Source organism: Heptranchias perlo, chromosome 2, assembly GCF_035084215.1.
Source record: "Heptranchias perlo isolate sHepPer1 chromosome 2, sHepPer1.hap1, whole genome shotgun sequence".
NCBI classification, from domain to species: Eukaryota; Metazoa; Chordata; class Chondrichthyes; order Hexanchiformes; family Hexanchidae; genus Heptranchias; species Heptranchias perlo.
In genome coordinates, this window is record NC_090326.1 from 102,405,789 (window position 1) to 102,421,953 (window position 16,165).

Consider the following 16,165-nt stretch of genomic DNA (forward strand, 5'->3'; position numbering starts at 1 on the left):
CTTTGTACAAAGGGGCTAAGAGCGGCCTCGTTAGGGTTGAATGGGCCCCAAAATGATAGCCTTGTGATGGGAGATTGGAACTGAGATCAATCCTCTGTGGCAGACTTGATAATCTGGTACCTGAGCCCGTTAGTGCAGCAGTAGCCCAGGACACACTGTAATTTAATACACAGACCCTAAAGCATAGTGAAAAGTTTTTGTGTGCATCAGTCACCCAGCCAACCAAACAAAAATGATGGTCTAGTGGTACATATGCATGAGTTCACTTGGGATTTGCAGTAGTTCTCCCTACCTACATACTGGATTTGGTCTTTTTCAGAGTTTGGATTGAGACAATTGAAATCTTATGTGGTCCATATCCATAGTCTGAATTCCAACCTTGCTATGGTGACCATTTAAATGACACATTTGACAGAATAGCCCTGATTTTAAGAGACTGGCAAAATCCATGGTGGGAATAGTTGGCTGGCCTAGACTATTCCACCGTGCACTGAAAAGATTGTGCCCGATTTTTCAAGGTTATCTGATTTGAATGATGAACATAAGGGACTCAATTTTGAAATGGTGGCGGGTTGGCAGCGGGGGGTGACTGTGCGCGTGGCAAACCCGAATAAACAAAACTTGCCGTTTCCGACGCGATTGCATCGTAATTGATGGTGATTATCGTGCTCTCTGATTGACAGGCTGGCTGCCGTCAGGAGCTGTAATGCGAGGGGGGGGTTGGGGGAGAGAAAGAGAGAGCAAGATGTCATCCGGCGCTGGAACGGAAGATCGGGGTGGCGGGGAGACTGGAAGATCGGGGGGAAGATCGGGGGAGAGGGGAAGATTGGGGGGACATCAGGGGGTGAAGAGGGGGAGAACAGGGCAACATCGGGGGGGTGGAGGGGGAGATTGGGGGGGACATCGGGGAGGTGAAGAGGGGGAGATCGGGGGGACATCCGGCCCTTCACTAGGCGTGAATCAGAAGCTGTGTGAAAGCCGCCCAGGTAAGTTTAAAAAATCGTTCTAACTACCTAATATGTCACAAGTAAAGTGCCTTAAGTACCTCAATGAGGTACATTTGGTTCTTTAACTATCATTCTGCCGGCTTTAATTGCCAGCGGGACTTCCAGACTCGGGATGCCCCCGCGCACACAGGTGCGTCCATGGGGAACTCTGAAGTCAGTGGGTTGGAGCCGGCTTCCAAACCTGAACGGGATTTCCCCGATTTTCGGAGCCCCCCCCCCCCGCCCCAATGCACCCGCAATTTCCCAGGAAAATCGAGCCCAAGCTCTCTGTGGAGTATTGTTCTTGCTAGCCTAATTGGGTGGGGGGGATCTTGCCAACAGTTTAAATCTAAAGAGATGTGGGCACTTAAAGTGGCTGCATATGATGCAAATATCATTTCAGTGTTATAAAACTTCAAAATAAATTTTAAATATTAGTCAGCCTCTTCCACTTTTGTGGGGGAGGGTGCTTGGCAATGATGAAGTGAAGCAAACCCATTGTGGGGTGATGAAACAGAGTTTGTGAGCGAGTACTGTGCAGAATACTGCAGCACCCTTACCCCTGTTTGATAACTGGCAATATGGACATGCTGCTAAATGAGGTGGATGTGAGGAGGCACAGCAGCTCACCTTGCTTGTCAGGAGGTAGCATCCAGGCTCATCAATTTGTACAGCATATGGGTGACATCGACAGCAATCTTGGGAATCCCGGCACCTAGGAAATATTTTGTGTCTTTCGAGCTAAAGCTCCTTTGCACAGGAAAACTGATGAATGTGTTGTTCCTTTCAAATAAGGTTTGCGTCACTTACTTGATGGATCTGTGGATAACCAATTGACTGATTTTGCAGATGTGACTGTTGTTGGCTTGGAAGGATTAGTTGGTGCAAAACTTTAATGAATATCCACTTGAAGAGCCATCCCTGTGATGCGAGTTGTCTGCAGGTTGACGTTGAAGAAATGGCAGCCATTTTTGAAGTGGAAGCAGTGAAGATGGATCTCCTGTGATATCATAGAATCACAGAATCATGGAATGATACAGCACAAGAAGGGGCCATTCAGCCCATCGTGTCTATTCCAGCTCTTTGGAACAGCTATCCAATTAGTCCCACTCCCCTGCTCTTTCCCCAGAGTCCTGAAATTTTTTCCCTTCAAGTATTTATCCAATTCCCTTTTGAAAGTTACTATTGAATCTGCTTCCACCAGCATTTCAGGCAGTGCATTCCCGATCATAACAACTCGTTGCGTTAAAAAAAATTCTCCTCATCTCCGCTCTGGTTCTTTTGGCAATTACCTTAAATCTGTGTCCTCTGGTTACCGACCCTCCTGTTAGTGGAAACAGTTTGTCCTTATTTACTCTATCAAAACCCTTCATGATTTTGAACACCTCTATCAATTCTTAACATTCTCTGCTCTAAGGAGAACAACTCCGGCTTCTCTGGTTATGTCCTCCACATAACTGAAGTCCCTCAACCCTGGTACCATTCCAGTAAATCTCTTCTGCACCCTCTCTAATGCTTTGACATTCTTCCTAATGTGTAGTGCCCGGAATTGAACATGATACTCCAGCTGGGACCTAACCAATATTTTGTAAAGGTTTAGCATAACTTCCTTGCTTTTGTACTCTATGCCTTTATTTATAAAGCCAAGAATTCCATATGCTTTTTTAACCACCTTCTCAACTCGTCCTGCCACCTTCAAAGATTTGTATATGTACACTCCCAGGTCTCTGCTTCTGCACCTCCTTTAAAATTGTACCATTTAGTTTATATTGCCTCTTCTCATTCTTCTTACCAAAATCACTTCACACTTCTCTGCATTAAACTTCATCTGCCATGTGTCTGCCTATTTCACAAATCCGTCTATGTCCTCCTGAAGTCTGTTACTATACTCCTCATTGTTTACTGTATTTCTGAGTTTTGTGTCAACTGAAAACTTCAAAATTATGCCCTGTATACCCAAATGCAGGTCATTAATATATATCAAAAAGAGCAGTGGTCATAATACCGACCCCTGGGGAACACCAATCTGTACCTCCCACCAGTCTGAAAAACAGCCGTTCACCACTACTCTCTGCTTTCTGTATCTTAGCCAATTTTGTATCCACACTGCCACTGTCCCTTTGATTCCATGGGCTTCAATTTTGCTAACAAGTCTATTATGTGATACTTTATCAAACGCCTTTTGAAAGACCATATGCACAATATAAACTGCACTACCCTCATCAACCCTCTCCGTTACTTCATCAAAGTTAGTCAAACACGATTTGCCTTTAACAGATCTGTGCTGGCTTTCATTTATTAGCCCATACTTTTCCAAGTGCCAATTAATTTTGTCCTGGATTATTGACTCTAAAAGTTTCCCCATCACCGATGTTAGACTGACTGACTGACCTGTAGTTGCCGGGTTCATTCCTCTCCTCTTTCTTGAACAGGGGTCTAACATTTGCAATCCTTCAGTCCTCTGGCACCACTCCCATATCAAAAGAGGATTGGAAGATTATGGCCAGAGCCTCTGCAATTTCCACCCTTATTTCCCTCAGCAACCTACGATGAATCCCATCTGGACTGGGTGACTTTTGTACTTTGAGAACTGCCAACTTTTTAAGTGTAAGGAATCTTACAACACCAGGTTATAGTCCAACTGTTTTATTTGAAAATCACAAGCTTTCGGAGGCTTTCTCCTTCGTTAGGTGAGTGTGGGATCCGAATCCCACACTCACCTGACGAAGGAGAAAGCCTCCGAAAGCTTGTGATTTTCAAATAAAACAGTTGGGCTATAACCTGGTGTTGTAAGATTCCTTACATTTGTCCACCCCAGTCCATCACCGGCATCTCCACATCATGGCTACTATCAACTTTTTAAGTACCTCCTCTTTATCTATTTTATCCTCTCTAATACCTCCTGTAATGTAACAATGGCAGCATCCTCTTCTTTCATGAGACAGTACTCATTTAATACCTCATCCATCCCCTCTGCCTCCACGAGAAGATCTTCTTTTTGGTCCCTAATCAGCCCCACCCTTCCTCTGACTACACTTTTACTATTTACATGTTTATAAAAGATATTTGGGTTGCTTTTTATGTTAGCTGCTAATCTATTCTCACACTCTCTCTTTGCCCCTCTTATTTCCTTTCTCAGTTCTCCTCAGTACTTTCTGTATTTAGCTTCGTTCTCTGCTGTATTATGAACCTGACATTTGTCATAAGCCTCCTTTTTCTGTTTCATTTTAATTTCTATATCTTTAGTCATCCAGGGAGCTCTAGCTTTAGGTGCCCTTCCGTTCTCCCTTGTGGGAATGTGTCTAGTCAGTACCTGAATTTTCTCCTCTTTGAAGACCTCCCATTGCTCAATTACTGTTTTGCCTACCAACCTTTGATTCCAATCCAAGTGAGCCAGATCCCTTTTCAACTCACTGAAATTAGCTCTCCTCCAGTTAAGTATTTTCACACCCGAATGTTCTTTATCCTTATCCATAACTATGCTAATCCTGATGATATTATGATCACTGTTCCCCAAATACTCCCCCACTCAAACATGCTCCACCTGTCCCACTTCATTCCCCAGAACTAGATCCAGCACTACCTCCTTCCTTTTTGAGCTGGAAACATACTGATCAAGAAAGTTCTTTTGAACACATTTCAGGAGTTCCTCCCCCACTTCGCTCTTTACACTTTTACAATCCATGACTATATTAGGATTATTGAAGTCCCCATTATCACTACTCTATAGTTCTTGCATCTTTCTGCAATTTGCCTGCAAATGTGCTCCTCTATCTCCTTCCCACTATTTGGTGGCCTATAGTATATACCCAGTAGTGTAATAGCTCCTCTATGTTCCTTAATTCTAACCAAATAGATTCTGTCTTTGACCCCTCAACTACATCATCCCTCTCCAGTGCTATAATAGTTTCTTTGATCAATACTGCCACCACCCCCCCTCCTTTTTTTCCTTCCCTACCTTTCCTGAATACCTGGTAACCAGGAATATTAAGTACCCAATCCTCCCCTTCTTTGGGCCAGGTCTCTGTTATTGCCATTATATCCTAGCTCCACGTGGCCACTTATGCCTGCAGCTCACCAACCTTATTCACCATGCTCCGTGTATTTACACACATGGGGGTAAATTTTAACCCCCAAGAACAGGTGGATTGGGGGTGGGTGGGAGGTTAAAATATCAGCTTTTTGGAGCGGGATCGCATCCCGCCTCCAACTCGCCCATTTCTGGGTTTAACCCAGGCAGGTTTGTCAGCGTGTGCATAGTGGACACCAGGAAGTTCTGCCCCCACTTAAAACCGGCTGGTCGATACTTAAAAGGGCAGTGTACCTCATTGAGGTACTTGAGGTACTTAATATTTTGTGTATTGGATACTTAAAATGAATTTAATCTTACCTGTTGGGGTTTTCCATCGCTTCAGAGTCATGTCAGGTGAAAACAGGTGGGAGGGGCCGGATCCATGAGGTGAGTGTCTTTATTGCACTGCCTGTGGGCCTGGAGGAGCAGGAGTGCTTCATCCAGGCCCAACAAGCTCACCTGGCTGACAGGAACCCCCCGATCGGCCGATCACGTTCATCATGTAGTTCATGTAGAATTCAGTCTGGTATATGCTTGACAGTTCAATGGTTATCATTTATGATATATTGATATCCAGCTGTATATTGTTGCTGGTGCTACATCTGGCAGTGTCTGCTTGAAACAGTTTTTGTTTTGAAGATTAAAACCTGTGTCTATAGATAGCATTTTTATCTGAGTCAGAAGGTTGTGGGTTCAAACACCACTCCAGGACATAATCCAGACTGACACTTTAGAGCAATACTGAGGAAGTGCTGCTTTTTCAGAGGTGCAATCGTTAAGGTGACACATTGAATTGAGACCCTGTCTGCTATTTCTATAGTTCCTGTAGATATAAAAGACCTCATGGTACTGTTTGAAGAAGGCCAGGAAGTTTACCTTGTGACCTGGCCAACTTTAATCCCTAAACCTACATCAGCATTCATCTCAATACTGTTCGAGACCTTGTGCACAAAATGGGTGCCACATTTGCCTAAATAATAACATTGACTACACTTCAAAATGTAATCCATTAAATGTGAAGCGTTTTGGGACAGCCTGAATTATGTGATGAGGTGCTATATAGTTGCAAGTTTTTTCTTTCATTGATCCTTTGTTATCAAATGTATAAGAACATCCTCTTTATAAACCACTCCATTCAATTGATTATCCCTAGTCTAGGAAGTACTAGGAGCAATTTCCCATAAATGCAGTGGACACAATACACTCAAAACTAGATCAAGCCTATTCAAATTAACTTCATGTAGGACTTCATACAGTTATCTCACTAAGGCCTGAATCTGATTAAAGCAAATTTATTCACACCGGCCAGTGCCTGTTTATTCTGTATAGTTAAACACCAGGAGTTATAATTAGTAGAATCTTATGAGGTTAATCTGTGTGAAAAATATGTACTGTTAAGGAATTTTTAAAAATTCACCCAGTACTCTCCCCTCTTCTAAAGACTGGGGTAGGATGTCATGTTGCTGGCCATTCTCCATTATCTTGCCCAAGTGGTCATTCTGTGCGAGCTTAGATAGTGAGATTCTTTACGCTATTCAACTGTCTCAACATCCCAGCCAAGTCAGAGCCTGTCATTATCCAACATCTACACATGACGCATATCAGCAGGAGTTACTGGGGAGAGGGGCGAAAGCAACGGTTGCCCAGAGAAGTCAGTGGGGGACTCAGCCTTGTTTCTAGGTCACTCTTCATTTGCATGTTTCAGGCAAGCAAACTAGAACAAAATATGCTCCCCATAGGCAGCTTGCCAATTAGGAGATGGGGAAATCGGCCACAGCTGCTAGTTTTTAAGAGCCTGCAGCAGCGTAAAAGGGCAAAACAGGGAAGCAATGCCGTGGAGCTGCAGGAAGATGTTTCGGGGCAAGGGGGGTTCCAGCAGAGCCCAAAGGTTTTCAGATACAGCCATGCAGATGCAGGTGGGGCAAATTCAAAATATAAAGAAGATCCTCTTCCCCGCAGATGGTCAGCAGGTAGAAGGGCAAATTGGTGAATGGGCATAAGGAGCGATGGCACAACGAGCATTGGCAACGATCAGTGTTTTCTCCAAGATCAGGCTGTAGTGTGAAAGAATATTAATGCTCTTGATAGGAGTTCCAAGGTAACACTCCCCTTCACATCTCCCATACTTTCTGCACAGCCCCGCAGGACCCTACCTTTGCCTCAACATAATCAATCCATTCCTTCACCCCTTGCCATGGCTGTCCATAAGTCAGCATGGAACTCTTCACTCCACCTCTTTTCTGTTTGCACTCTCACCCTTAAAATCTGCTACTGCCCTCACAACTACTTCTCCCTCTTGGCACATTTGCTACTTCTTCCTGCCATTGTGCACATTATGGTAAGCTGGCTCATACATTTTGAAAACCCTTGCCCAGGGTTTATTAGCCTACTTCCACTCTTCTTGCTGGAGAAGCTGGCACACAACAGTAGGAAGACAACCAACACAAGGGGAGGTCCCACCACACTGCAAACATTCATCCTTCTGGAAGAGGCCACCACTGACATGATAGGAAGTCACATAGCAGTCAGCATCATTGATGATGATGCTGAAGGCCTGGCACAGCAGAGTGTGTTGGCATATTCTCTCCCTCTTCCTATTTAACTCAGTCACACATTCACTGGAGGGCCAGCTCCCGTCTTAGCTCTGCTGATGAGGACAAATATGCAGGCTTTAGGGGCCCAGCATTTAAAAGAAAGATGATTTCTGTGCACCATCAGATGCTGAATACATTGAACTTCCTGCCAGGAAGCTTTGCAAAACACGTTTGATAGTATGGTGGAGTCCACCACCAACTTATGTGGGGTTCTTACACATGGCACCAACATTCAACAGTCAACCATGGCATATGTAGTCACCTCATTGGCCATTTCAGCTAAGTGCCACCCACAGGAGTTTCCAATGCCAGTATTGGCATCTCTCAGGGATGCTTATTCTGGGGCTTCACTCAGATCATGGATGTTTTGCAGTCTGCTCTCCCACAGATCAGTAGGAGTGCTTTGCTACAGTCCAGTAGCAGGGACAATCAAGCAATGGGAATGGCCCATGAGGCCATCTCTAATGATGACAACACTTCTGTACCCTCATGATCCCTGAACCAATGCCCACCATGGTACCAGAAAGCAAGCTAGGCCTGACTGTCCTGCATCTAGAGGTCACTGATCACGAGCATCTCATGAGACCTTGAATGAGCTATAGCAACCTCCCTGTGCCCGTGTTGCAGTTACCGGGGCGCACCTTGTAGAAGCACTAGAGTAGTTAAGAGAGCACTTCAGTCAGGCACGAGGGGCTCACACTGGGGTGAGAAATAGTTTGTGGGCCTTTCTGTAAGCCAGCAAAACCACAGTGCCGAAATCTTTGTGTGCAGAGAATGTTCCTGTAGGAGATGAAAATTGCCCTCATTGTATAGTGATGAGGGAAAAGATCCACTGTATAGTGATGAGGGATGGAATGAGGGAGACATATGTTATTGTAAAGTTAATTAGAGAATATTTTGCCTATATTACATTCAAACAGTTTCAACAATGTAGTACAATTAAGGGTTTAGCAGTTATTTCCAGTTATGTTGAGAAAATGAGACAGCAAGTCATGAGGATGAAATATATTTATAATATAGTCAGTGTTTTTGACAGGAATGAATTACACTACAGCTGTGATAACTGGTTTTATTAGAATTTATGACAACAAGAAGATGTATATTTAGAAGCTCATTCTTTGATCACCATATCTTGGCTGCTAATCTGAATTCACAGGGCTAAAATAGTTGGGGTAACATCTGAATCAATCAAAACCCGGTTACTTTGATGAGCTGTACTAATGTTCTCACTTTCTCAGCAACCCACTGCTCCTATTAGGTTGTAATAGAGTTGGTACTTGACTGGTTTGCTACAATATACCTATTTTCATAATATATTAGAACATTGCAGATTCCAATAACTTGAAAGTATTCAAAATAATTGAAATTACCATCTACAAAGAAACTCAATCTATCAAATGCTGACATTTCGACAGGAAAAAAATAGTTAAATTAATATTACATTATCATAAAGAATTTCACAGTTAAACATTTTGACAGCTTTATTTTTCATTCAGAGTAGTAATGTTTTTGGCATTTGATTTGGAAAGTTAGTGTAAAATTACAAAAAGGTAATAGTTTTACATTGTGCAACCCATCCACCCCTTGAGAAGATATATTTTCAGTCGAAGTAAAATTGCTGGCTTGCAATTTATTGTATGGAGCGCAGCATGTCTGTTGAAAGTGAATAATCCAAATGATTCCTAAAATTCCTTCTAATTTAATATTGATTTTCATGCAGCATTGAAGGGCGAAGGGATACAAGAAAAAAAAAGGACAAACAAAAAGTCTCTGTTTTCTTCATTTGAATGTGTCATAAGATTTATTTCGGCAGTCATTTACAGTAATAATTTGTTATTAGATCAATCTGCACCAACATTGGTGATTTCACCAGCAATAAATGGGCAATGCCAGAGATGAAGCATTTCATTTCCTAGTTCCTTGGCATCCAATAAAGCATTTTTAAAAATTGATATACCTCCAAGGCTGAAAAGAATAAATCAGAATAGTACAGCAGAGTGTGACCTCCAAACTAAACAAATTGTATCCTCCTAATATCTCCTTCTTTGGCTTGGTGTCAAATTTTCTATGAAGTGCCGACATTTTTTGTACGTTAAAGTTGCTATGTTATCGCAAGCTGTTGATGTTAAATGCATTGATAGGCTTGTTATAGTCTGTTGCCGTTGTATATTCCTTTTGTTTGTCATACTCTAATGCCACACAAGTGCAAACTTCTTTGATTTGATACACCCATGTTGCTGCATTAAAGGTACTGTTAATTTTCATAGATTAGTATTATATAGTATTTATTTGCTTTTTAGTTGTGAGTAAAAAGCCTCATTATTGTAAATTTTTTATCCTTGTGTATCAGTGAGCTGAAAATAATTTACTAATAAATGCCACTATCCCTGTGAATGTGAGAGAACTGGGAGAATCACTGGTGCAATGCCTGTATCCCAGTGACCCTGCAGTTACACTGTGGGAATATTGGTGTACTGAGCCAGCCAGCAGGTCAGGTCTGTGAAGAGGTGGGGTGGAGGTCATCCTGCGATGAGCTTCAAATGAGTAAGCAACTGGCCAGAGGTTTTTGTGGGCCTAGGAAGAGTAACCCAACATCTCATAGCCTCACCAAAAAATAAAATTAAAATAACATTTCCTAGGCTGTGTTCTCAGTGGCCTCCAACAATCACTCACCACCTGGTATAAATAGGCAGGCTCGCCTGAAAATTGCTTCAGAGCATCATTGGGGATGGCCAAAGTGCCACCTCGGTTTTCAGCTGCCCACTTTTCAGGTGAGAACCAGGTGGCCAGATGTTAAAAATCATTCCCAATGCTGCTATTCTTGTGTACCTGAGCACTGAAAAAGGATTTACTACTGTAATGTCCCAATTCTGCAAGTGTATGTAACTGCGACTAATGATTGTCAATATAAATTTTCTAACTAGATAAAAAGTATATAAAGTGTTGCAATGACTGATATGAAAACAAAACTTAGGACCCCATTAATAAAGATGAGTTGGTTTACTATCTTTGTAGGTGTAGTGTTCGACATTGATGCCAGCAACACCTCGAGAAAGACACGATCATTGTCTTCCCCGCTTCCATCTCAAGTGAGCTACACTATTAGAACAAACGTTCTCCACAGCATGCCGACCGATCTGCTGGAAAACCCCAAGTGGAAATCTCAGCCCTCAAGACTACCGACGGACAGTTTCCACTACAATCGTATCTTTGTTCCACTGCAAGATATGATTGAGCGAGCGATCATTGAATTACAAACTGGTCAAGACGTCCCCAACCCTGCAGTTCAGGTGCAAGCAATGCCATATCCCTGCCACACCAGTGATCAGTAAGTCAGTCTTAATACCTAGGTTTCATTACTGGATGCCTTACAGTGTGATAAACAAGGGTGCTGCCTGACTGATTAAATAGTTCAAAACTTAACTGTTGGAAAAGCAATTTGCACTCCGTCTATTAGTGGGAGAATTCTTATATTGTATATTTAGAGAGTTACCTTCTGGCACAATGAAAATATTGAAGTTTTTTTTTAATGTAAAAAAGAAAAGATTTAAAACACACTGAGGAAAGATTAAAAGTCACAAGAAGAGAAAGGAGTATTTGGTAAATTGGTGCTCAGGGGCATGGAAAGAATTATCTAAATGATTAAAAAAGGTATATTTTTTAATCATAGAATCATAGAAATTTATGGCACAGAAGGAGCCCATTCGGCCCAGCGTGTCTGTGTTGGTCGAAAAAGAGCTATCCGGCCTAATCCGACTTTCCAGCTCTTGGTCCGTGGCCTTGTAGGTTACAGCACTTCAAGTGCATATCCAAGTAATTTTTAAATGTGATGAGGGTTTCTGCCTCTACCACCCTTTCAGGCAGTGAGTTCCAGACCCCCACCACCCTCTGGGTGAAAAGTTTCTCCTCAACTCCCCTCTAATCCTTCTACCAATTACTTTAAATCTGTGCCTCCTGGTTTTTGACCTCTCTGCTAAGGGAAACAGGTCCTTCCTATCCGCTCTATCTAGGCCCCTCATAATTTTATACACCTCAATTAAATCACCCCTCAGCCTCCACTGTTCCAAAGAAAATAACCCCAGCCCATCCAATCTTTCCTCATTGCTAAAATTCTCTAGTCCTGGCAACATCCTCATAAATCTCCTCTGTACCCTCTCTAGTGCAATCACATCTTTCCTGTAATGTGGTGAACAGAACTGTACACTGTACTCTCGCTGTGGCCTAACTAGTGTTTTATACAGTTCTAGCATAACCTCCCTGCTCTTATATTCTATGCCTCGGCTAATAAAGGAAAGTATCCCGTATGCCTTCTTAACCATCTTATCTACCTGTCCTGCCATCTTCAGCGATCTGTGACATGCACTCCAAGGTCCCTCTGTTCCTCTACAATTTATTGAGTACTCCCTTGCCTTGTTTACCCTCACCAAATGCATTACCTCACACTTCTCTAGATAGAATTCCATTTGCCACTTTTCTGCCCACCTGACCAGTCCATTGATATCCTCCTGCAGTCCACTGCTTTCTTCCTTACTATCAACCACACGGCCAATTTTTGCATTATCTGCAAACTTCTTAATCATGCCCCCTACATTTAAGTTTAAATCGTTGATATATACTACAAAAAGCGATGGACCTAGTACTGAGCCCTGCGGAACCCCACTGGAAACAGCCTTCCAGTCACAAAAATACCCGTCGACCATTACCCTTTGCTTTCTGCCATTGGATCCAACTTGCCACTTTCCCTTGGATCGCATGGGCTTTTACTTTTCTGACCAGTCTGCCATGTGGGACCTTGTCAAAAGCCTTGATAAAATCCATGTAGATTACATCAAACGTGCTACCCTCATCGATCCTCCTTGTTACCTCATCAAAAAATTCAATCAGGTTAGTCAGACACGACCTTCCCTTAACAAATCCATGTTGACTATTCTTGATTGATCCGTTCCTTTTGAAATACTGTCCCTCAATATTTTTCCAATAATTTGCCCACCATCGAGGTTAGACTGACTGGCCTATAATTACTTGGTCTATCTCTTTCTCCCTTTTTAAATAATGGTACAAAGTTAGCAGTCCTCCAGTCCTCCGGCATCACACCTGTAGCCAGTGAGGATTGGAAAATAATGGTCAGAGCCTCCGATATTTCCTCCCTTGCTTCTCTTAACAGCCTGGGATACATTTCATCTGGGCCTGGCGATTTATCTACTTTCAAAGATGTTAAACCCTTTAATACTTCCTCTCTCACTATGTTTATCCCATCCAATATTTCACACTCCTCCTCCTTAACTATAAACTCTGCATCATCTCCCTCTTTTGTGAAGACAGACTCAAAGTATTTATTATGAACCAGACCAACATCTTCCGCCTCCACACACAGGTTACCTCTTTGGTCTATAAAAGGCCCTATTCTTTCCTTAGTTATCCTCTTCCTCTTTATGTATTTGTAAAACATCTTTGGGTTCTCCTTGATTTTATTTGCCAATATTTTTTCATGCCCTCTCTTTGCTTTCCTAATTTCCTTTTTAATTTTACCCCTGCACTTTCTCTACTCCTCTAGGCTTTCTGCAGTATTAAGCTCTCTGTGTCTGACATAAGCTTCCCTTTTTTGCCTTATCTTATCCTGTATGCTGCTTCGCATCCAGGAGGCTCTAGATTTGGGAGACCCACTCTTTTCCTTTTTGAGAACACATTTACTCTGCACCCTCATTATCTCCTTCTTGAATGCCTCCCACGGCTCTGACACTGATTTACCTTCAAGTAGCTGTTTCCAGTCTACTTTTGCTAAATCACATATCAGCGTAGTCAAATCTGGAATTAAAATACTAGTATCAGTAATGGTGGCCATGAAATTACCGGATTGTCGTAAAAACCCATCTGGTTCACTAATGTCCTTTAGGGAAGGAAACCTGCCGTTCTTACCCGGTCTGGCCTATATGTGACTCCAGACCCACAGCAATGTGGTTGATTCGTAATTGCCCTCTGAAATGGCCCAGCAAGCCACTCAGTTGTAAAATCACACTTAAAAAGTCACAATAAGAATAAAACCGGACGTACCACCCGGCATCGGACCACTAGGCACCGGACACGACAAACGCAACCAAGCCCAGTCGACCCTGCAAAGTCCTCCTCGCTAACATCTGGGGACTTGTGCCAAAATTGGGAGAGCTGGCCCACAGACCAGTCAAGCAACAGCCTGACATAGCCATACTCACAGAATCATACCTTTCAGCCAACGTCCCAGACTCTTCCATCACCATTCCTGGGTATGTCCTGTCCCACCGGCTGGACAGACCCACCAGAGGTGGTGGTGCAGTGATATACAGTCAGGAGGGAGTGGCCCTGGGAGTCCTCAACATTGACTCTGGACCCCATGAAATCTCATGGCATCAGGTCAAACATGGGCAAGGAAACCTCCTGCTGATTAACACTTACCGCCCTCCCTCAGCTGATGAATCAGTCCTCCTCCATGTTGAACACCACTTGGAGGTAGCACTGAGGGTAGCAAGGGCACAGAATGTACCCTGGGTGGGAACTTCAATGTCCATCACCAAGAGTGGCTCGGTAGCACCACTACTGACCGAGCTGGCTGGATCCTGAAGGACATAGATGCCAGACTAGGCCTGGTGAAGGGTGTGAATGGTGAGCAAACCAATACGAGGGAAAAACTTACTTGACCTCGTCCTCACCAACTTACCTGTTGCAAATGCATCTGTCTATGACAGTATTGGTAGGAGTGACCACCGCACAGTCCTCGTGGAGACGAAGTCCCGTCTTTGCACTGAGGACACCATCCAACGTGTTGTGTGGCACTATCACTGTGCTAAATGGGATAGATTCAGAACCGATCTAACAGCTCAAAACTGGGCATCCATGAGGCACTGTGGGCCATCAGCAGCAGCAGAATTGTATTCCAGCACAATCTGTAACCTCATGGCCCAGCATATTCCTCACTCTACCATTACCAACAAGACAGGGGATCAACCCTGGTTCAATGAGGAGTGTAGAAGAGCATGCCGGGAGCTGCACCAGGCGTACCTAAAAATGAGCTGCCAACCTGGTGAAGCTACAACTCAGGACTACATGCATGTTAAAAAGCGGAAGCAACATGCTGTAGACAGAGCTAAGCGATTCCACAACCAATGGATCAGATCAAAACTGTGCAGTTCAGCCACATCCAGTCGTGAATGGTGGTGGACAATTAAACAACTAACGGGAGGAGGAGGCTCTGCAAACATCCCCATCCTCAACGATGGCGGAGTCCAGCATGTGAGTGCAAAAGACTAGGCTGAAGCGTTTGCAACCATCTTCAGCCAGAAATGCTGAGTAGATGATCCATCTCGGCCTCCTCCCGAAATCCCCACCATCACAGAAGCCAGTCTTCAGCAAATTCGATTCACTCCACGTGATATCAAGAAACGGCTGAGTGCACTGGATACAGCAAAGGCTATGGGCCCCTACAACATCCCGGCTGTAGTGCTGAAGAGTTGTGTTCCAGAACCAGCTGTGCCTCTAGCCAAGTTGTTCCAGTACAGCTACAACACTGGCATCTACCCGACAATGTGGAAAATTGCCCAGGTATGTCCTGTCCACAAAAAGCAGGACAAATCCAATCCGGCCAATTAACGCCCCATCAGTCTACTCTCAATCATCAGCAAAGTGATGGAAGGTGTCGTCGACAGTGCTATCAAGTGGCACTTACTCACCAATAACCTGCTCACCGATGCTCAGTTTGGGTTCTGCCAGGACCACTCGGCGCCAGACCTCATTACAGCCTTGGTCCAAACATGGACAAAAGAGCTGAATTCCAGAGGTGAGGTGAGAATGATTGCCCTTGACATCAAGGCAGCATTTGACCGAGTGTGGCTCCAAGGAGCCCTAGTAAAATTGAAGTCAATGGGAATCAGGGGGAAAACTCTCCAGTGGCTGGAGTCATACCTAGCACAAAGGAAGATGGTAGTGGTTGTTGGAGGCCAATCATCTCAGCCCCAGGGCATTGCTGCAGGAGTTCCTCAGGGCAGTGTCCTCGGCCCAACCATCTTCAGCTGCTTCATCAATCACCTTCCCTCCATCATAAGGTCAGAAATGGGGATGTTCACTGATGATTGCACAGTGTTCAGTTCCATTCCCAACCACTCAGGTAATGAAGCAGTCCGAGCCCGCATGCTGCAAGACCTGGACAACATCCAGGCTTGGGCTGATAAGTGGCAAGTAACATTCGGGCCAGTCAAGTGCCAGGCAATGACCATCTCCAACAAGAGAGGGTCTAACCACCTCCCCTTGACGTTCAACGGCATTACCATCGCCGAATCCCCCACCATCAACATCCTGGGGGTCACCATTGACCAAAAACCTAACTGGACCAGCCACATAAATACTGTGGCTACAAGAGCAGGTCAAAGGCTGGGTATTCTGCGGCAAATGACTCACCTCCTGACTCCCCTAGCCTTTCCACTATCTACAAGGCACAAGTCAGGAGTGTGATAGAATACTCTCCACTTGCCTGGATGAGTGCAGCT

General features: G+C 43.9%; 1 protein-coding gene across 1 annotated transcript in view; it reads left to right on the forward strand.

Moving 5' to 3' along the window:
- Nucleotides 1–16,165, forward strand: part of LOC137341749 (ATP-binding cassette sub-family A member 13-like) — a 336,924-nt gene that overhangs the window by 209,320 nt on the left and 111,439 nt on the right. The window contains exon 32 of the mRNA XM_068005215.1: nucleotides 10,668–10,980. Within this exon, the coding sequence (XP_067861316.1) occupies nucleotides 10,668–10,980 (313 nt within the window). The remainder of the gene's footprint in view (nucleotides 1–10,667; nucleotides 10,981–16,165) is intronic.